Source organism: Eucyclogobius newberryi, unplaced genomic scaffold (genome assembly GCF_026437365.1).
Source record: "Eucyclogobius newberryi isolate DKJ021-1_F unplaced genomic scaffold, fEucNew1.0.hap1 SCAF_2, whole genome shotgun sequence".
NCBI classification, from domain to species: Eukaryota; Metazoa; Chordata; class Actinopteri; order Gobiiformes; family Gobiidae; genus Eucyclogobius; species Eucyclogobius newberryi.
The window spans coordinates 44,586,443-44,607,128 of record NW_027315834.1 but is presented as its reverse complement, the minus strand read 5'-3'; the positions used below and the strand labels follow the sequence as shown (position 1 = coordinate 44,607,128).

At 41.2% G+C, this 20,686-nt stretch overlaps 2 protein-coding genes across 3 annotated transcripts; one reads left to right on the top strand and one right to left on the bottom strand.

Annotated features, from left to right (window-relative positions):
- The first annotated feature begins 891 nt into the window (after nt 1-891).
- s1pr3b (sphingosine-1-phosphate receptor 3b) lies at nt 892-2,131 on the top strand. Its single transcript, XM_072453207.1, has one exon. It carries the CDS (start codon nt 952-954, stop codon nt 2,068-2,070), a length of 1,119 nt encoding a protein of 372 aa, XP_072309308.1. The 5' UTR covers nt 892-951; the 3' UTR covers nt 2,071-2,131.
- Nucleotides 2,132-2,903: 772 nt separating this feature from the next.
- Nucleotides 2,904-13,613, bottom strand: shc3 (SHC (Src homology 2 domain containing) transforming protein 3). 2 transcript variants are annotated; one of them, XM_072453204.1, is made up of 12 exons: nt 12,248-13,613; nt 10,759-10,829; nt 10,080-10,143; nt 9,311-9,430; nt 8,994-9,047; nt 8,860-8,911; nt 8,383-8,512; nt 7,573-7,726; nt 7,396-7,486; nt 6,562-6,756; nt 5,001-5,326; nt 2,904-4,918 (listed from the first exon to the last, which is right to left on the bottom strand). In XM_072453204.1, exons 1-12 carry the CDS (start codon nt 12,866-12,868, stop codon nt 4,790-4,792), a joined length of 2,007 nt encoding a protein of 668 aa, XP_072309305.1. In that variant the 5' UTR covers nt 12,869-13,613; the 3' UTR covers nt 2,904-4,789. The 2 variants fall into 2 exon arrangements, with proteins under 2 accessions (XP_072309305.1, XP_072309306.1); XM_072453205.1 differs by having other exon boundaries at nt 7,396-7,465.
- Nucleotides 13,614-20,686: the final 7,073 nt, after the last annotated feature.

Sequence of the window (20,686 nt, the reverse complement as noted above, 5' to 3'; positions counted from 1 at the left end):
TGGCTCTGCTCATGTCCTGAGTCGGGACCATCAGGAGGAGGAGGGGCTGGCTCTGCTCATGTCCTGAGTCGGGACCATCAGGAGGAGGAGGGGCTGGCTCTGCTCACATCTTGAGTCGGGACCATCAGGAGGAGGAGGGGCTGGCTCTGCTCACATCTTGAGTCGGGACCATCAGGAGGAGGAGGGGCTGGCTCTGCTCACATCTTGAGTCGGGACCATCAGGAGGAGGAGGGGCTGGCTCTGCTCTGTCCAGAGCGCGCACAGACTGAGCTGAGACAGAGCTGTGTCCACATCGAGCTCTGCTTTTACACCGTGGATGTTCAAATACGCAAATGAATATGAAATGTGCGTTTTTCAGCGTTGCTCATGTTTTGGACTCAAATATCACACGGTAAGTTTTTCCTATTTGTTTTACAATAAGCTCTGTGGGTAAAGAGGGAATATGCGAATTTGGTACATTGTGTTTAGGGCTATTTCTAGGTTTTAAGAAAGTAAAAACAGGTGGAGCCATGGCCTTTTAAAAGCTTCACTTTTCATTTTTCCTTTTCTGTGTTTAAATTGCGATTTTCTCTATACTGTTTAAAAATGATGAGTCTGTTCAGAGTGTACATTGTAAACAACACCAGAAGCATTAACATTTGAGTGAAGCCTGGAAAATGAACTGATCAATTAATAAAAGAATCACATGGATTTTTAAAACATTGTAGTTCTAAACTACAGGTAGAACAACATATTTCAATGAAAATAATTGCAGTCATTTCGATTTGATCAAGTAATTAAATTATTACCTCCACTTGAGCTATGCAACACCAAATAACTAATTGTATTTAGTGTTAATTATAACACCTTCACACATCCATCACTAAACATTTCTCTTCCTCTGTAGTTGCCTATGGTGACAGTGCAGACCGAGGTGCCATCTCCTGCATTTGACATCCAGTGGGTGCTTTCATGATGATCAACCCTCAAATTTACCTCCATTACAACTACACCGGCAAGCTCGACCACCGGCCCAACGTGGGCACCAGCCCTGGCACAGTGAACATTCAAACCATTCTGTTCCTCATCATATGCTGCTTTATTGTGCTGGAGAACCTCACTGTGCTGGTGGCCATATGGAGGAACCACCGCTTCCACAATCGCATGTACTATTTTATTGGAAACCTGGCATTGTGTGATCTCCTTTCTGGGGTCGCTTACCTGGTCAACCTGCTACTCTCTGGGGATCGAACCCTCCAGCTTTCTCCCGCTCTTTGGTTCCTCAGAGAGGGCAGCATGTTTGTAGCCCTCGGAGCGTCCATTTTCAGTCTTCTGGCGATTGCGATCGAGAGGCACTTGACCATGATCAAAATGAGGCCCTATGACGCCAACAAAAACTGCAGAGTATTCCTGCTCATTGGGGCCTGTTGGTTGATTGCGATATCTCTCGGGACTCTACCGATTATGGGTTGGAACTGCCTGGACAACCTGCCAGACTGCTCAACGGTGCTTCCTCTCTACACAAAGAAGTACGTCGCCTTCTGCATAACCGTCTTCATGGTTTTGCTTCTGGCCATGTCCATTCTGTACGCAAGGATTTACATTTTAGTCAAGTCAAGTAGTCGCAAAGTAAGCAAACACAGCAACTCAGAGCATGCCATGTCCCTGCTCCGGACTGTCATCATTGTTGTGGGTGTCTTTATCGCCTGCTGGACGCCAATATTCGTCTTGCTCTTAGTGGATGTTGCATGTGAGCAGAGATGGAAGTGTCCCATACTGTACAAAGCAGACTGGTTTATCGCAGTGGCGGTGATCAATTCCGCCATGAATCCTGTTATTTACACACTGGCCAGTCGAGAGATGAGGAGGGCCTTCCTGGGGCTGGTGTGTGGCGTTTGCTTTAAGATGAAGGCGTCTGCAAATGGTAGTGTGGCAAATAAGTCACTGGAACCAAGCCGGAGCAGAAGCAAGTCGTGGAGCAGCCAGAGCAACCCCAACCAGGTGACCGGGACGAGACCAGCGGCGTTGGACCAGGAGGAGGTCAGTCAGGTGCCAGGTCAGGTGTCTGTGGTCACTGGAGGGGCACCGTGAGGCTGAAGGACTTGGCATGACAAAAGAGATGAACCGTGACATGGATGAGCTGGATTCACCTGCTGGATTGTGTATTTAGTCGTATTAATCTTCATGTTCAATTTAATGTGTTCAAGTCTATTATGAATTAACTGAACCACTATCAAACGCTGTATGCTACTGTTGTAATTATTATACTTAAGGCAAGACAATTTGAAAATTTTACTTATTCAAGATCTTTGCAAAGATTACATTTACTGTTTTATTTGCAAATGAGTAATTAATATGATATCTTTAAGTATAACAGTATGAAGGGTAAAGTAGCCAACAATTTGTCAGCCCTTCAGTTTTCCATCAAGCAATAGTGCCATCTGCTGACCATTAGTAGAAAGTATTACCATTATACCAGGATTCAGTGTGGCATAAATATACGTTTGTAGACTCGTGAAAAAATGTATAAACAAAGCAATGTTGTGAATGCAGCATGTGACTAAAGCGTGTGGGATTACCAATATGTATTGTATGGAAATGTTAATTATTCTACCAGAATGATTTTCAACTGCAACCAGGTATAATGACCAAAGCCACAGATACTGTATTTATAGGACACGTATTATATAATGAGTAAAGTAGTTATATTCTAGGGTCATGTCTCCCAAAAACACTTAAACAACTTCGAAAACTGCCCTATATTAAAAGGCAATGCTTTTGTTTCTGTGCCAGACTCTGCATCATGACCTTGGATTGCCATGTCTTGCACAACAGTGCCATCTCGTGTCACTAACTGGAAAGACAACTAAACTACATACAATTATAGACTGAGTTACTGTTTTTGGCACATAAAACACTTGAAATTCTGGACATTTAAGGTTTTATTGCTGACAGCCATACATAATGAGGACTGAACTGAAAGATTAAAAATGTAAACATCATTTGGACCTCTGATTCCTTTTATTTTTCTCTACTTCCAAAATAGCGAGCATTTGTGTGAGTTTATTTGACAAAAATTATATTTAGATTCGGAAAATGATACATTTAGAATATAGAATAGGGAGGGAGAGACAGGAGCAAACAGTAGTGTCAAGCAGCAACACGCAGCACGGGCAAAACACAACCAAATGAACAGGCATGCCCCATTAAAGATCAGCTATTGCACTTTAAAAAAAAACAAAAAACAACTCAAAACACCATTGGTACAAAAAGGCACATTTTATGAACAGAAATGTGGGAAAATGCCTTGTTATTCTTTGTGTTTTCTAAAGTAACCATAATATCAGTTGGCACATATTTCATAAATTAAACAGCTTATTAACAAAACGTTTAGTGATTTTTTTGTATCGTCTTCCACTTTTCCAATCAAAAACACCCTGAGAAGCAAACTGTGACACAAGAGCTCAAAAGGAAGATAAATGTCTATAAATAATTGAGTTAAATATTCTAAGATGAATGGTCCTGTACACTCCCTCTTGCAGCAAAATACAGGCACGTATATTACATTGCATCTGTCTCATCAAACTCATCAAACTCATGCTGATTTTGGTTCTGAAGTGGTCCGGTGCATATAAAATACAATGCCCTATTGATTTGGTTTCCATTGGAGTAATAACATTCTCTTAATCAAACATTTGATAGTATTTAGAAGAAAGTCCAATGCTTGTACTTTCAATTAATGCATTTTTTCGTTACAATGTTGGTACTTACCTTAATCTGACTAATCAAGTCTGTGGATAAGCACAAAAGTATTTCACAGCTATAAAACAAATTGAAATGTATGTTTCTTGGTTTCTTGATAATAGTGATATTGGCAGAACATCAACCTTAGATTTGTGAGATAGATGGACCATCTATCTTAACTTAACTTTTTGATTGTGCTATTTTATTGTGAGCATTGAAATTATAACTATTAACTATTCTCAACAAAGGCAGAAAAGTCAATTAAGACCGATGTCCATCGCATGACTGAAGCCCTGAACTAATCATTGACTACACAGTAAAATAGAAATCCAGATAAAACTCAGTTGAAAATGGTCACTGTTCAAAAGCCATTTTTTAGCATACACGACCACCGCTTTCAACTAAAGGGGCATCAAGATCTACGAACAATGTCCACAAGAACAGCTGATTGTAAGTCATGCGACTGCAGTGGCACAGGAAATACTGGATAAAAATGTTGCTCTTTAAAGCCATAGACAGCACTATGGGACATCTGTTGCACCCAAACACTGCGACTACTGCAAAGCAAACACATTCAGCTCTTTTCTTCCTCACGAAAGCTGACCTCAATATCTAACCTTTTAACCAATATGTTAAAGAACTTTTATACTAAAGTATTTGGACATATACAGCTTAGTTTATGAGCTGTTTTTAAGTATTCCTCAAATAGAGCCAGCAGTACCTGTAGAAATATGGTTGTGCTTGACAGACAAAACTAAAGTTTTGGATTTTTATTCTAAAATACTTTTGTAATCGCCTCTTTGAGGCATAATTTGCCCTTTAACTACAAGAACAGTTGTCTTTTTAATCTGTTAAAACACCAAATCAATATATTATGTCCAAATGTATCTATCTTTTCAAAAAATATAGCATTTCAGTAATCACAACAAAATAATAACAGTTCTATAAATAATTTAACAAATCTTTCTTGGGTCTTTCAGGACTTCCAGTAAAGATAGCGTTGACCAGTAATGTTTTGTATTCAAGTTTCCAGATGGTACCTTTTGACCATCATCCATTGCAAGCATCACTGTTTTCTCTCCACTGGCAGCAGGAGACAGAGTTCACTCCCAGCTGACACGATTGGCAGATTGTTGTCACGGTGATGTCCAATAAGGTGGCTTATGCTGTCAAACACGTGATCTTTTGTCCGTACCTGAAAGAAAAAAGATGTACGTTGTCGTTATTCATAGACAAGGCTTATTTCAGCACATTTTAGTCATGACGCAGGCCTTTACCGTTCCTTCGGGGTCCACCAGCAGCAGGTGCTTTGCAAGTCCATTGTGCATCCCGGTCAGTACGTAGGACCCTGTGTTTGTAGTGCTTTTCCGAACGAGAAAGTCCCCATCTTCCTTCAGTAATTTCTCAGCATCGCGGCGACTCATTTTGCCATGGTACCAGGGCTTTTCCTCCAGCTCCTCTTGTGCCCGAAAGCCCACCGCACGAACAAGAAGTGGGCTGGAATTGTCCACTGACGCAGCCTTGTAGAGGCCAGTAACCTGGGACTGGGGTGGAGCCTGGGATGGCGAGTGTGACTGGGAATGAATGGCATCCTCGAACGGCTCTGGGATCAGAAGGTCAATGGAAAGAACAATCAATAAACGGACGTAAACAGTATTTTAGCTGCGCGTGCATAATGCGGGTGGATGGAGTGAATTAGCCTCGATTCATGTTACAAAACTTTACCATGTAATAACTTTTCGGAGCAATTGGAACGTGCGAGATGTAACTATTGAGGTGGCACGTCTGTCACAATCCGCTTATTATTCAGAGCTGTATCTGGAATGTACCACCGTATTGCATTAAACTTGTCGATCTTGCATTTTTTCATTTATGTGTTTGTATTGCTAGAAAAATGCCTTGTAAAACATGCAGCCAATCAAACTGTGAGCGGGGTCGCCTCTCCACAGCTCTGACTAGGTAACGACACACACTAGATAAGTTTAATGCCAGATTGTGGAAAATTGTGTGTTGAATCAGTCCTGCTTTTTGGTACTTGGTGCAAAAGTACAGTTACGGGAGCAAAAAATATTACAATAAAAGTATTGAAATACACATTTTTAAATCTATTTTAGGAGTAAAAAGTAAAGGTAACTCACACAGATTTTGGAAAGTAGTAAAGCATCAAATTGTGATCTTGATAGTTATGACAGATTTGTATCTATTATTTATCTATTTTATCTGTTTATTTCTGTTGGCTCAAAGATGGCGGGAGGCAACATGTCTCCATAAACATGCAAAAAAGGTAGTGGAGTAGAAAGTACAGATACCTGCTCTCAAAGTTGAAGTAAAAGTAAAAAATATCGACTGTAAAAGTGCAGTCCATTTACTTTTGTACTGTGTTACGTTCCACCAGTGAAGACAAGCAGAACCCACTGTGCACTGTTCAATTCTTATTCTTAACTTTTTCATTAACTCCCTACAATACCTGATACTTTGGCAGTCGAGCAACTACATTTGCCATTACCAAAGCGGACTGTACGTTTAAAAAAGCGGGAACGTTAAGCCCTGTTCAAGCCGGAAGCATGTGAAAGAGTCCCTAAATTAACACAATATAATTACCGTGTGTTACATCGTTAGGAACCTCCTACACCGAGCATTAATGTTCCTGAAGTATAATTACATTGCCATATTGATCTCCGTAGATAACGTACAATTAACAGGGCCAAAGTTAAAGAGAGAAAAAGGGGGAAACAATAGTTGGGAAACCCTTATTATTTTAGAACTCCAAATGTGCATCGGCAAGTCAAATCTAAATACAGTGCACGTGGCTCAGAGGTGAAACCATCTGTGACTTACTCATGTCGAAAAGGTCTTTGGGAGGACTATCTTTGGCTCCAGTCGCAAAGTTGCCCTTGGGGACACCTTCTGCCTCCGCGTGCAGCGCTGCCAGCACCTGTGCGTCGATCTGCTGCGTGTTCACGTACGTTGGCATTTCGCCCGCGTTCGCAGACTGACCTTTATTGTCAGGCAAACCGATGATATCAAAGGAGCCTTCAAATGTAGATGCAGACAAAAGCAACGGTTAACAGACGTGTAGCCACAGAGTCACTTTTTCCATACAGACTGAATGGAAATGCAGCGCAATCGTACATGAGTCGGTCACGGTTCCAACAATTGGGCCCCCCCCCCAGTTTAGAGCAGGCATGTCCAAACTACGGCTCAGGGGCCAAATGCGGCATGCAGATCCATTTTTGTTGGCCCTCCGGCTTCCTGCTAAGTTGGTCCAAACAACAACAAAATTCAAGCATTTTTATGTGATAACAACCTATAATTAATGTTCCAAGTATTATTAAAGGTTTGGAGGCTCAATGAACAATGCCAAATGCAACATTTTTAAGTATTCCCTTTCAAATTCAACATTGTCGGGTTGTTTGTGGCCCTCTGCTCCATATAAGTTTCAAAATGTGGCCCTCAGTGGGAAAAGTTTGGACACCCCTGGTTTAGAGCAAAGACAGACACTGCAGATGCACAAAACCTAACACTGCTTTCTTATCCAATTTGAAATTATATAATTACAGGAAAATAATCCAAATGGGCCCCACGTATCGGTCAGAAAGCCTCGGCAGAGCTTATCGGTTTCTCTGGATTCTGAACAATCGTTATGGGTCATGTTTAAACCCATATCTTTACCTTGTTGTATGAAAATAGGCTTTTTCTCGTCTCCCCAGTTTTCCCCACAGTGCCGTCCCTGATAGTAGGTCTGATCGACAGCTCCGAGACTCTGCCAGGCACAAATCAGTAGAAAGTCAAACAATCAGTTTCAAATCCAACAGTGTCGCCAAATAGTTTGCAGTAAACGTAATATACCTGGGCGCCATCATTCGCTGTGTTCTGATTGGCCAGTCGGGAATCAATAAAGCCTCCGGGCGGTGGCATTTTACCAGGGATGTTGTTATAGTATGGGTGATCTGCTGACTCCTCCTCTTCTTCAGTCCACGGCAACTCGTCCATGTTTAATACTCTGGAAGTATGACACTTTATGTAGATGATGACAGTGAAAGGCCAAACACTTTTTGTAGACATGTTCAAGATCAAGACTAAAACTATGACTAAAATTAAATACATTTTTGTCAATTGAAACTATGACTAAAAGTAGACATTTTTGTCAACTAAAGAACTACAATTTTTGGTGAATAATAAAAACTCAGCTAAAGTGGAGTCCAAGTTCCACCAAACCAGAGCAGAAAGAAACTCCGCATCAAACGAACACATGTTAATGAAGAAATGCAATACAATTATCATCGTTAAAATAAAATATGTCTATTCTGGTTGGCTAAAACTATTAAAGATAGTGACGACAAAATGAACGTGAGCTTTTTGTCAATTAAAACCAGACTGAAAGTAAAATTAATTTGACAGAATTCAGAATAAAACTTGAATTGTGGTCAAAAAAATAAGACTAAAATAGATGTGTCAAAATGAACTCATTAACTCAACCATTAAGCAACAAAATGTACTGTAGCAGGATTCGTTTGCACCTTTTTTGCACCAAACATTCACAAACACACGTTCAGACACAACTACAACAAAGACAACGTTGGCCCTGAGCTGCTACTGGCTCGAGCAGGAGGTTCATTTGTGTGGCACTGCATGTGGTGGGTGTTATTCTCAGCTCACCTGTCTTGTGTGGAGGACATCTTGTTTGGAGGACACTGCAGGTACTGCTGAAAGCGCAGGTCAAAGGCCTGACCGATGGTGCTGATGACGTCCTGGGCCAGTCCGTCCGCACACTCCAGGATGTGGCACGCTTTAATCAGCACATACGTTACATACACCGGCCGGAACATTAATCCTGACTAAGGCTGCAACTAGCAATCATTTTGATAATCGATTATTCAAGCGATTGTTCTCTCCATTAATCGATTAGTTGTTTAGGACGATGACAAAATTTGATGAAGCTGAGGTGAGGATCCTGGTGGAGCACTTTATGGACAAAAACACTGCGTTTCCACATTTTCGCACACAAATGATTATTCAATTACTGAATTAGTCAACGAGTATTTTGATAATCGTATAATAATAATAGTTGTGATTCATTGATTTACTTGTTGCAGCCCTATTCCTAACAGACATAATCATCCATTGAACTGCTACCTCTTCTGTTGACTGGATCCTTTGCTACATAAGCAACATAATCTGTTGTTTCCTACAAGAAGAACACAACACATTTCACTGATAATTAGCACTACAAAGGTGTATTCTAACTTTTTTACACTGGACTAACTTACTGGGTCTCCCCCGGATGCAAAAGAGATTGACTGCATGTGGTGATTGGCAATGATCTGTCAACAGTGATAGAAAAGTGATCAATACAATTCACACACACGCGACTGACAAAATCATTTCTGACATTGTGACTGTAGCAGCATCTGCTGGTCAAATGAGGAACGACACATAGATTTTCATTCATCAAAGTGGTGCTGTTTTATATTTACCGTATGACACGAAAAATCAACAGTGCTAATAATCAGAATGACTGAAGCGTCTGGTGAAAACACGGATGACGTCACATATTCAACAATCTTGGCGGTATAAAGATGCTGACCTGTTTGCAGTCAGGGGTCATTAGATTCAGGCTACTGGTGGAAATGTTTAGATTGATGGACATGCCGGCAAACTGTAAGTTGCTTTTCCCCAAAATACTGGATAATGCCTTCGATGGCGGCTGGGCAAAAAAAGAATTGGAAGACAAAGAAACAGAAAACGATATAGGTTATCTGAAAACTGCAGACAGAACACAAGAACCATTCATGTTTTCTTATGCCTCCAATGTAAAATCAAGCATCACAATCATCAGGGGAAAACTATTATGCACGAGGTTTGATTCTGCGTGCGCTTCCATAACATTTGAACAAGCTCTTTACGTCGAAATGCTTGGTTTCCTTTCCCACATAGGCACTCCACGTATGAGCACAGCAACACAGCGACCAGCTCTCTGATTACAGATATTATGCACTACATGAGTCACTAAGCATTGGAGCGGTGTGCAAGGCATCGCAGGCTGGAGCGGCGCCCACACACATACAGCCCTATACCTTCAGCGCTTTCCTCTCGCACAGCCTCGGCCCTCTTCAAGCACAACCTCTTGCTGTCTTTGTTTTCTCTCCTTTTACACAAAGGGAGGAGAAATAACTTACACAAGGGTGCTATATATAGAAGCAAGAAGGGTAAATTAATATCTTATGCATTTTCCTCCCTTTCTATCAATTGTATTCATAAAAAAATAATCTTATAAACTCTAGCACCAAATGAAGCATCATTATTTTGTGTAAGTTTCCATCTAATACCTTCTGTATCTGTGTCAATCCACGTACCTTTCGTTTGCGCAAAGCTCCTTTGGTCCCAGGAACAGCCTCACACACCAAGCTGATGGCCTCCCTGAAGGGAGGACAAGAGAGGGTGAGGACCACATACAAATCCTTTTAAACATTATGGTAAGATTATTTAATTTGAACAAAAGATGCCATATTTGATTGTATTTTCCTGCATGCTTCCTGCATAAAATTATCTAAATGCAGTTTTAACATCTGTATAACAGCTACACACCCACGCAATATCTTTTCAGCAATTAAAATGAATTTAGAAAGCTGATGACTATGTGTGACTGTTCATTCAAGGTTTACACAACAGTTATAACCGTGTGTTTGGCTATCGAACTTCTAACGTTCCCAGTGCACTCACTACAGGAAGTCAAGCATAAAAGTGGACATGACAGGCCCCATCCCATGCTCAGGAAGCCTTTCTGCATGGTGAGGTTTCTGGTAAATGTATGATATAACAACAGCAATGCTTGTTTTATCAAAATGTGTTCGCTGGGAATGAAGAAGAAAAAACTGCACAAGATACCAAAGATTATACCGTTAAATACGGACCCAACACAATACACAATTACAAATACACCATACACCAATCATGTTTAAGCCCGTTTCAACTATTTTTCAAAGCATGTAGTTAATGTAATAAACTGAAAAACACAAAAATTTCAAAACACACCTTGTGATTTGTGACCTTGTATTGAAATCCAGAGATCTCATTGACCGCAGGACCTCTATACAGCCCAAATACTGGAACAAAGATGTAAACACAAAATACATCAGCTCCATATCAGTGACAGCCCGCGCCCTAACCTGGGAAATAACATGAATAGAGATGAAAAGCTGCTTCATGATGAATGTGGTGACACCTGAGGCAAGCGTAGACTCACATCACAGCATCTACTCATGACATTAAAACACCTCCTGTGATTAATATTAGGAACATTTAGTGCTGACGTGGTTATGTCAGTACAGCCATCGCACTTATAGTAGTGTCAGCGATCAAAACGCACTCATCCGCACGGTCCATTTTCACTACGTCACTATTCTAGTCAATCACACAAATGTTATGGCCCTTTTGTCACTGGGAGAAACTGAGGATACGTGTTATTGTTTAGTAAATCTGTTCTGTTTCTTCCATGTGGCTTAAAGAGTATCCTTCTCCCAAAATCATACAGTTTTATGATACATTATGCAATTAAATATATACTAAATACACTATGACTGGACTAATTAGCGCTATATAAATAAAAGTTATTATTATTATTATTATTATTATTATTAATTCATCATATCCAGTGCTCCCTTCAGTGTTAACACAGTGGTAAACAACATTGTCAGAGTAAACAGGGTCAATGTCAATGTCTCTAGAGCGATAGAGCATGATGTGTGAGGAGTTACCACATGATCCAAATTAATCATTGCATTGGCTGTGGAGCAGGCGCCAGACCCCAGTACGAGCCAGGGGTTGGGGGCAGCAGACGGGGCCCACATTGCCTCTCACAGCGTACAGGCTTTTACTAGCATTGATGGGACAAATAAGTGCTCTCGGCCTAAATGCAGTTAATGGAATGTCACGTCTGTCACAAACACTAGCGGCTTTGTTTGGGCAAGTTAGTAGGTGTCACATGACGGTCATCACAGTCACAACATATTTCAGCTGATGCCCAACGCTTTGTTGCTTTTGTGTCATATCAGAAATAATCCAACATGTGAGATATCTTTTGTGGTTATAACTGATATGGTTTGTTCCGTCCTCTACCTTCATTCACTTCACACTGTCAGGAGCATCATCACTCCTCACTTGTGACTCATTTCTAGCATGATGACATTCACAGCTCTTTTAGTTCTCAGCCAATCCAGGCTCTTTTAAAACATGAAGAATAGTGTTTGTACACAGAGCCTTAGACATAATAATGTAATGATGGAGTGATAAACTAACTCATGGATGTAAACAATTTACACATCTCCATGGTTACAAAAGGCATCACTGAACGGATCGTTTTTGCAAATAACATCCGTGCGATAGTTGACACAATCCTGTTTTATCGTTTATCTACATAAATAAAAATGTCATCCGTGTTCTTTAATCTATTTATAGACCTAAACACTAAATAACACGCTGCGAAACACAAGACTAACATATGAGTCACGTCAAAACTACCAACCTTAACAATGTATGTAACTCCTGGGCCTGAGATCTTCTCACTGGAGTGCAGCCATCCTCTGGAGGGTTTACTGACCAGTCCCCCTCCACCTGGATTCCAGTCCTCAGTTCCAGGCTGTAGCTCGTCCACTCGGCTCTTCTTGCTCATGTTGACCACCGTCTCTAGCTGAGAGCAGGGGGATGACTGGGAAATGCACTGAGTGGCTCCCACCCAAGAGGCTGCTACTGCTGCTGTTGTTGTCACAGTGGGGCCTGAGCCACTGGAGCTGCCTGAGCCCGATCCCCCACCCCCCTGCAGCTTAGACACAGCCAAGTCCTTGACAGCCGAGGGCAAACCCTTGATGCCCAGCAAGCTGCCGGAATTAGTGAATTTTAGGTTTGACACCTTGTTGATGAGTGTGCACAGAGTGGTGCCTCCATCCTCCAGGTGGTCGGAGCCGTGGCCGGTGACGGTGCTGCTCGCACTGGTGGGCTGGACCTCAGATGGGGGTGTGTAAGATGTCTCGGCTGCAGGCTGGGGACTGGCCGAGACCTTGGGGTTCATGGACAGCCCGTGAAGAAGATCATCGACAGATGTTACTGACTCATTCCTGAAGCGGTTGTATTTGGTACGGTGAAGCATGCCCTTCTCTCTCTAGCTCTCTCCTCCTCTCTCACACAGTGCACACAGCCTGCCTCTTTCACAAGTGAGCTGGCAGACGCGGCTGAGCTCGGCTGATTAGCCTCCCATGTAACATAGCAGCAGCAACGGTGGTGGAGGTAACGAAAGCCTTGGAGCAATCACAGGACAACTCTAACTCTATTTTTCTCTCCGGATGATACAGCGATGACTGGGTTGAGCCAGCGTTTTCTTCTAGCACCAGAGTCCAACCTGTTTCTAGTCAAATCCAGAGGTGCGATCCAACCTGTCAAAGAAACAATCCATTGAAAAACAGCACTAAGAATGTGCTGGATGGAAAAAGGTCTGTAGAAGGCTGCCAGTGTTGTGCAGCGCTTGGATTTCTGATGATAATCTGTCGCCTTTAAAATCCAAAGTCAAAAGAAGAGAACAGGTTGAATGTGGCTGATCATGGACACTGAGGGAAGAGCATATACTGTGTGCTGACTGCTGCCTGCCTGTCGGCTCAGAGCTAAAGCATGACTCACTGATCTGAGAAAACCTTCTCAACAAAAGGCTTGCTGAGCACTGCAAATCACTTCCTGTTGGAAGGAGAAAGAAAACCTCCCACTTAAAGCATACTGGAACCAATCAATTTTTGAATCCCCCAGTCTGATATTTAATTTAAGTCATTTTTAGAATCCAATTAAATTCTATTTGCAGAAGAAAAAAGAAACCTAGAGAAATACCAGTCAATGATAACAAAAAATATCTAATCTTAATTAGGCAAAATAAAAATTCTAGTAGACTAATGAGAAAATATGATTCTATCTACGTTTTACTTAAACCAAATGTGACTGATTTAGTTTAATTTATACAGTGCATACATACAGCCTATGAATTAAATGTGTTATAAGTTGCTTATTATACGCGCTGCTTTATTACAACTGTCAATGATCTATTTATTCTAACATCATCTGTTTAAGTTACATTTGACTGGATTGGTAATTTACCATGTTTGATGCAGAACAAAAAGCAGATTTCAGGTGCGTATGAGACACACTGAGGCGCGCTCCATATTCTCCTGCTTACAATGTGAAATGAGAGAGAAAAGAGAAAACAAGGCCTACAAACAGTCTCAGGCAGGTGGCTCAATGAGTCTCCTTAAAAACAGTGTCTATTAAGCATCTTTGTCTCCGCGGCAGCAGAGCGCACACAGTCGGACATCATTCACGTCCAAATGTCCAGGAGCAAGTGAAGGCGAAGGACTGACACTCATTCATAAGCAGCTTCCGCTCTCACCCTGCTGCAGATTTCGCACTGCAGTCCCTCCCAACATATCTCCTTCCTGCCAGGCAAACAAGGAAAAAAAGGAAAACACGACTGCGTTCTCTCCTCAGACACAAAGGCACAAAGACAGGCAGGGAAGAACACGCAGGATCTCCCTCCAGAAGCGAGGAGGCGAGAAGGCAGAAGACGGGAGCAGAGCACGAAGACGCACGCAATATTTAGTCTTTTATGTGAATGAAAAAGCAGGCTGGCATACCAATGTTTCTGTGAATGGAAGCGAGGCCCTTCTGCCTCTGCAAGGCAATCCCTTGGGATGGCATGCTCTTGTCCAATAAGGAGCCGGCTGGATGACTCATTCAGGGAGGCTTGCTGAATAGTGGAAGAGTCCATTCCACAGACAGGTGCCACTTCAGAATGCTTTCAAATCATTGCAGAAATGGTGCAAATAACACAAAAGAAAAAACATTTAATTGTTCGATGGCATTATAATTTTGTTGGTAGGGCAGGGAAACCGTTAATTTTAATAAAAACACCCCTAAGATTTATTTTTGCCCCATTCTTATGAAAACTCACCTCTTACACATTTAATTAGTGATTCATACAACAATGGATAGCTTTATAGCCTCACAGATATATTGGGTATTTGATAAACAAGCCAATCATACGTAAATAGCTCTAACATCCGGTTATTATAAATGACTTAATGATTTATATTGTCTAAAGCCCTATAACAGCCTGTTATGCACTGCAATGTCATCTCATACACAGAGGACGTATGGGCCTGATATCAAGTTACAAGTTGAAGATACAAATCGCCTACCACAATAACAACAACAATAATTATTATTATTATCATTATCATTATTATATAATAATTATTATAATAACAAATCATGCTATTATAACATTAATCATGAGGGAGATGCAGGTCTTTAGTCTTTACTGGAGATATGAGTGAGGAGCGAGGTGTGAGTGACGTCATTGATAGGGTGGGACACTATGACGTCATCAAATTCTGATTAATTTGAATGAAATAAAATGTGTTTTTGCAGCGCTGAAATCACAAAAGCAGTTGCCTCGAAGGGTGACATAAAAATAACAGATTAATAATTTTCATTGGAAATTAGTAAATGTCCCATCATCCCCTGTCCTGAGACCTTCCTTCTTGGAAAAACTACAATACCCTTTTGGAGAAAGTAGAAACCTCGGGAAGAACCACAGTGAAGAAGAGATCCCACTGCCATGGATGAACAGGCAGAGGAGCTTGTGTGTGGAGAATTGTATTTGTGTTCCTAACTGGCCTGACCATAAGCTATTTCAAAGAGGAACGTTTTAAGCCTTGTCTTAAATGAAGAGACTGTGTCGGCCTCTTTAACATGGACAGGAGCTGATTCCATAACACAGGAGCTTGGTAGCTAAACGCTCGACCTCCTACTGTGCTTTTAGAGACTCTTGGGACCACCTGAAGTCCAGCATTTTGAGAGCGAAGAGCTCTGTTTGGATGATGTGTTGGGGGGAAAGTATGGTAGCTTGAACACTATTATCAAAATGTAATATTTCATTTCACGTACTCTGTCAGTTAATTACTGTTCACATATTTTTCTTCCACTTCCCCGAGGGGAGTGGAACAGGCACATCGATTACATGTGTATCCAGATAATCCTCAACTGCCTGGGGAAATCTACAGAACGGTTCTTCATCTCCCTCAAAGAACTTGTTCTCCTCCTGAGTGGTTCCAGTTCCACAGTCTATCTGCAAATTCAAGCGTGTCCGCCTGTCCGTCCGAGGGAGATGGATCTCTCCTTCACTGTGGAACTCCTCAAGGTTTCTACATTATCCCAAAGAAGTTGTGTAGTTGTGTAGGGGAATCTACAAAACCTCTTGGGATAATGGGCAATTGGTCCACAGAAACAAAGAGAAAGTGTTAGCGGTCACCTCCAGTCTCGCCCTAAAACCTACAAACCAAGTTAGAAATCTGGGGGTAATAATGGGCTCAGACTTGAACTTTAATAGCCACGTCAAATCAATAACATCTGCAGCAATTTACCAAAAAACATTGCCAAAACCAAAGATATAGTGTCTAAACCTGATTTGGAGAGACTTATCCACGCGTTTGTCTCCTGTAGATTAGACTATTGTAACGGCTGCTCACAGGTCTCTCCAAACGAGCTGTAAAACAGCTGCAGTACATCCAGAACGCTGCTGCTCGGGTCCTGACTAGAACCAGGAAGTACCATCACATTAGTCCTGACTAGAACCAGGAAGTACCATCACATTAGTCCTGACTAGAACCAGGAAGTACCATCACATTAGTCCTGACTAGAACCAGGAAGTACCATCACATTAGTCCTGACTAGAACCAGGAAGTACCATCACATTAGTCCTGTTCTCAGGTCTCTGCACTGGCTCCTGTGGCTCAGAGAATAGACTTTAAAGCAGCTCTGCTTGTGAACAAGTCTCTCCACGGCCTAGCACCAAAGAACATCTCAGACATGTTAGTGCCATATGAACCATCTCAGACTCTGAGTCCGGCCTCCTGCTGGTGCCAGAGTCAGGACTATACATGGACCGGCCTCCTGCTGGTGCCAGAGTCAGGACTAAACAACATGGACCGGCCTCCTGCTGGTGCCAGAGTCAGGACTAAACATGGACCGGCCTCCTGCTGGTGCCAGAGTCAGGACTAAACATGGACCGGCCTCCTGCTGGTGCCAGAGTCAGGACTAAACATGGACCGGCCTCCTGCTGGTGCCAGAGTCAGGACTAAACATGGACCGGCCTCCTGCTGGTGCCAGAGTCAGGACTAAACATGGACCGGCCTCCTGCTGGTGCCAGAGTCAGGACTAAACATGGACCGGTCTCCTGCTGGTGCCAGAGTCAGGACTAAACATGGACCGGCCTCCTGCTGGTGCCAGAGTCAGGACTAAACATGCACTGGCGTCCTGCTGGTGCTCAGAGTCAGGACTAAACATGGACCGGCCTCCTGCTGGTGCCAGAGTCAGGACTAAACATGCACCGGGAATGGGGAATCTTGTCTTATGTTGACTGGGTGTTATTCGAGTTTTAAGTTTTAATTTTGTTCATTTAGCTTTTCGGTGTACAATAAAGTTGTCCCATTTAGTTTGAACAGTTTCATTTCCAGTCCATTACATGATAAGTCACTCTGATAAAGGAACAAAGACATTCCTGGTCTTTCCGAGCTTTTCCAATGTTATAGGGCCAATTTTAACATGGACACAATTCTTGTGCATAGAATTTTACTTTCCACGTTGTTTAATCCTTCAAACATACTTTGATCACATTATAGCAAACCTAAGCCTGGTCCCACTGTAGGACAGGCCAGTCCCACAATGCACAAGGGTCCCCCAACTTCAAATGCACTTGTTTTATATAATTGTGTCTCAGATTGTATATTGAAATGTCTTTTAGTGTATTGTACGGAGCCCCGCAAGTGACATCAGCAAAATATTATATTTTCACAGAAAAAAAAAAAGGAATATTTTTGTTTTAGTTTTTTCGTGAAAATATAATATTTTGCTTGCGGGGCTCCGTAGTATTGATTAATTTAATTGATGTTTTATTTGTGTTTTAGTATCCTATGTTTGTTGTTTATTTTGTGTTGTTTTAACTGGGTACACATGAAAAAGATAACTTTTCTCACTGGGTTTTCCCTGTATAAACAAATAAATGAAATGAAATCTCTTTATTTTGTCCCATAGGATGTAGCTTTGATGGCGTCTGATCTGCCTTTAGCCTCAGATGATTCTTCTCCAACTGTTCACATTTCACATTCAATTGTAAAATCGTTCTTCATTCATATTCTAGTATCGCGGGTGACTTTGGGCCTTAGGTGGGGTACACCCTGGACAGGGGCCATCGCAGGCAATTCGCTCTCACATTCATTCACTCGGGGAAAGTTACAGTTGTCCGTTTACAGAACACGTGCGTGTCTGTAGACGGAGGGAGGAAGCCGGAGAACCTGGAGAGAACCCTTGGTAACACGGGAAGGACTCCACCCAGATGATGTAATGTTGGTGCGGCCACCGTGCACCCCACACTTCAGATCTTTCTGTCTTATAGCATAATATACTTAGTTATTCTAATAGCTTGGCATTCAAAAAATGTTTTCTCAATCACATTAAATCCAAGCTTTTGTTACACAGTCGTATCTACCTGCGTTGCATCAATGAAATTTCCCCATGTGGGACAATAAAGGATTATCTTATCTTATCTTATCTTATCTTACATGTCAAGTTGTATTCAACACACATCTCATTAAAGAAGAGCTACAGTTCATCTCTGTGAAGGTCTCCTAATGTATTGTCTTTCCAAAACACTGCTTTCTTTCCTATAGAGATCTCTGGCTTATTCCATATTGATGAATATGTTTGTGAATAAGGGGAAATGTTCATAATTTTAAGGCTCAAGTGCCACACATTCTTTCGATGGTGAAGTACTGGGTTTAATATCCTCCTCGTCTTTGTTTTCTATGAAAGCATTTGTAGTGGGTTGAAAGGGGCAGCCATGTTATTTATGGATCCATATCCACGGTAAAAGAAATGCTAGTTAAATGAGGATTATTCCTAAAATTCATAACTTATTAATGATGCTGCTAATTACCTTTCTGAGATTTTTTTTTTTTTTTACGACTGGCAATTAGCACCTTAACATGCCCAAATATACCATTGTTCTGTCTCTTCAAAACAGAAAAGATCAAAATCCCAAAATGGTGTCAGGTTACGCTGCATTATTCATATTTCATTCACTTTTTTAATACGTGCCTTTCTTTGCAAATATGTGTACATATTGCATTCACACTTAGTCTTAATTGAGCCCATTTTAGTCCTGATGTGGTTCTAATTCTAGTCCCAGACTTAGCTCAGGGCCTCATTTTGAAACGTATACAGAGTGAAGGGCCACAGACAACAACGAAGAAAAATGTTTGAAATGTTTCATTTGACATAGTTTAGATGAGCATCCTCGCCTTTTATAAGGCTGTATCACATCAACATTGTTATTTAGGTTATAATAGCAGATTTTTTCCAACTTTCCAACTTTCCAATAAAAGGTAAAACTTTTGGTTGTTTGGACCCGTTTAGCAAGAAGCCTTAGGACCACATTTGGCCCACGGGCCATATTTTGGACACCGCTGGTTTAGGGTTTTGTCCAGGTTTATTCCCAATGTTCATTAATGTGAATGAAGCCTGTGTTTATTTATTCAAGTACAATTCACGTTTTGGTACCACTTTATACACTAGCTATACCTTAAATTAGCCTCAACAACTTAAATCACAATTAACCAATTGTTTAATAAGAATTATTACTTGGGCTAATGAAGGGGTTATTTTTTCAGTTTGGGGTTAGTTATTGTGTTATGGTTAAGTGTTTCTTCAATTCATAAAATATTGATTACTGAAGGAAAAATGGAGCCGGATAGAGTAAAAGGGAAAATGCATGTTTTCCCTGTCCCGTGTCCTGTTGTCCCCTGTCCTGTTGTCCCCTGTCCTGTTGTCCCCTGTCAAAGCACAGCCACCACTTCATTGCAGGAACACTTTATTGGAGACGCCGCACCGTAAACAATCCCTGTACATTTCTCACTTATGTCCAGTCCACATCAGGATATCAACACTGCATGCATCATTTAGTTGCAATTAGCATTCAGTTACATTTTATAATTAAGTTTTGCTTGCTTAGTAAGTTTATGTGAAAATAAAAACTCATTACATTTGTATGGGAAAGTATTCCGTAACTTGTCACTAGAGGGAGCTGTACAACCTGTTTTATGCGACACTGCACTTTCTATTTGCCACACAAGGGAACGTTTTATTAATATCAGTTTGTTACTTTACAAAACATGTAAATACTATAGAAAAAAATAAGATACCTGGATTTCACGTGCCTTGACATGCACGTACAAATGTCTTGCAAAAATCTTTAAATTTTAAACTCGACATTCTGAATGTGGGAAAATTTATTTGAATCACCTTCACAATATTTTTTATTTTACTTAATTATAATTGAAAATCACTGCACTGTATGTACATACGACGTCTTATAGCCCTAGTAACGCCATGGGCACAGTTAAACAATAAGAGTTAAAATGCATGCTGTAATATGCTGGTGCCACCAGGAGGCGCTCGCATGTTCTGAGTGGATATGTGGTCTCACGAGTGAGTCGTTTGTCCACATCTCCAGAGAATTAAAGTAAAAGAACTGAAATCTACGAATGTTTCCTCCTCTTCTTCTAAAAGGGAAACACAAAACTGGTAAGATGCAATCTTATTTAGGAGGTAGAGCCTTTTTAATTTTACAGAAACAAAAAGTGGATAAAAAAATTACACTTTCTACACTTACTTTAATTTCCATTAAAGGTCCCATATCATGTAAAATCGACTTTTCAGAGCTTTTAACATTCAGTGCTATTGGTACCTCATATATTTGCCGAAAGTGTTATTTTGATTGATTCCTGCAGTCTTTAGCTATAGAAAAGTCCCTCTCCTTTTATATAATATTTTATAACCATTATGCTATGGGTGTTGCACAACACTTATTATC

What these genes read in the sequence shown, in the direction of transcription:
- shc3 (XM_072453204.1), bottom strand. Translation starts at nt 12,868, where the DNA reads ATGCTTCACCGTACCAAATACAACCGCTTCAGGAATGAGTCAGTAACA. An exon ending in GAGCTTTGCGCAAACGAAAG is followed by an intron (nt 9,431 to 10,079) that starts GTACGTGGATTG and finishes TTTTTTGCCCAG; the next exon opens with CCGCCATCGAAGGCATTATC. An exon ending in GCCTATTTTCATACAACAAG is followed by an intron (nt 6,757 to 7,395) that starts GTAAAGATATGG and finishes CTACATTTGAAG; the next exon opens with GCTCCTTTGATATCATCGGT.
- s1pr3b (XM_072453207.1), top strand. Translation starts at nt 952, where the DNA reads ATGATGATCAACCCTCAAATTTACCTCCATTACAACTACACCGGCAAG.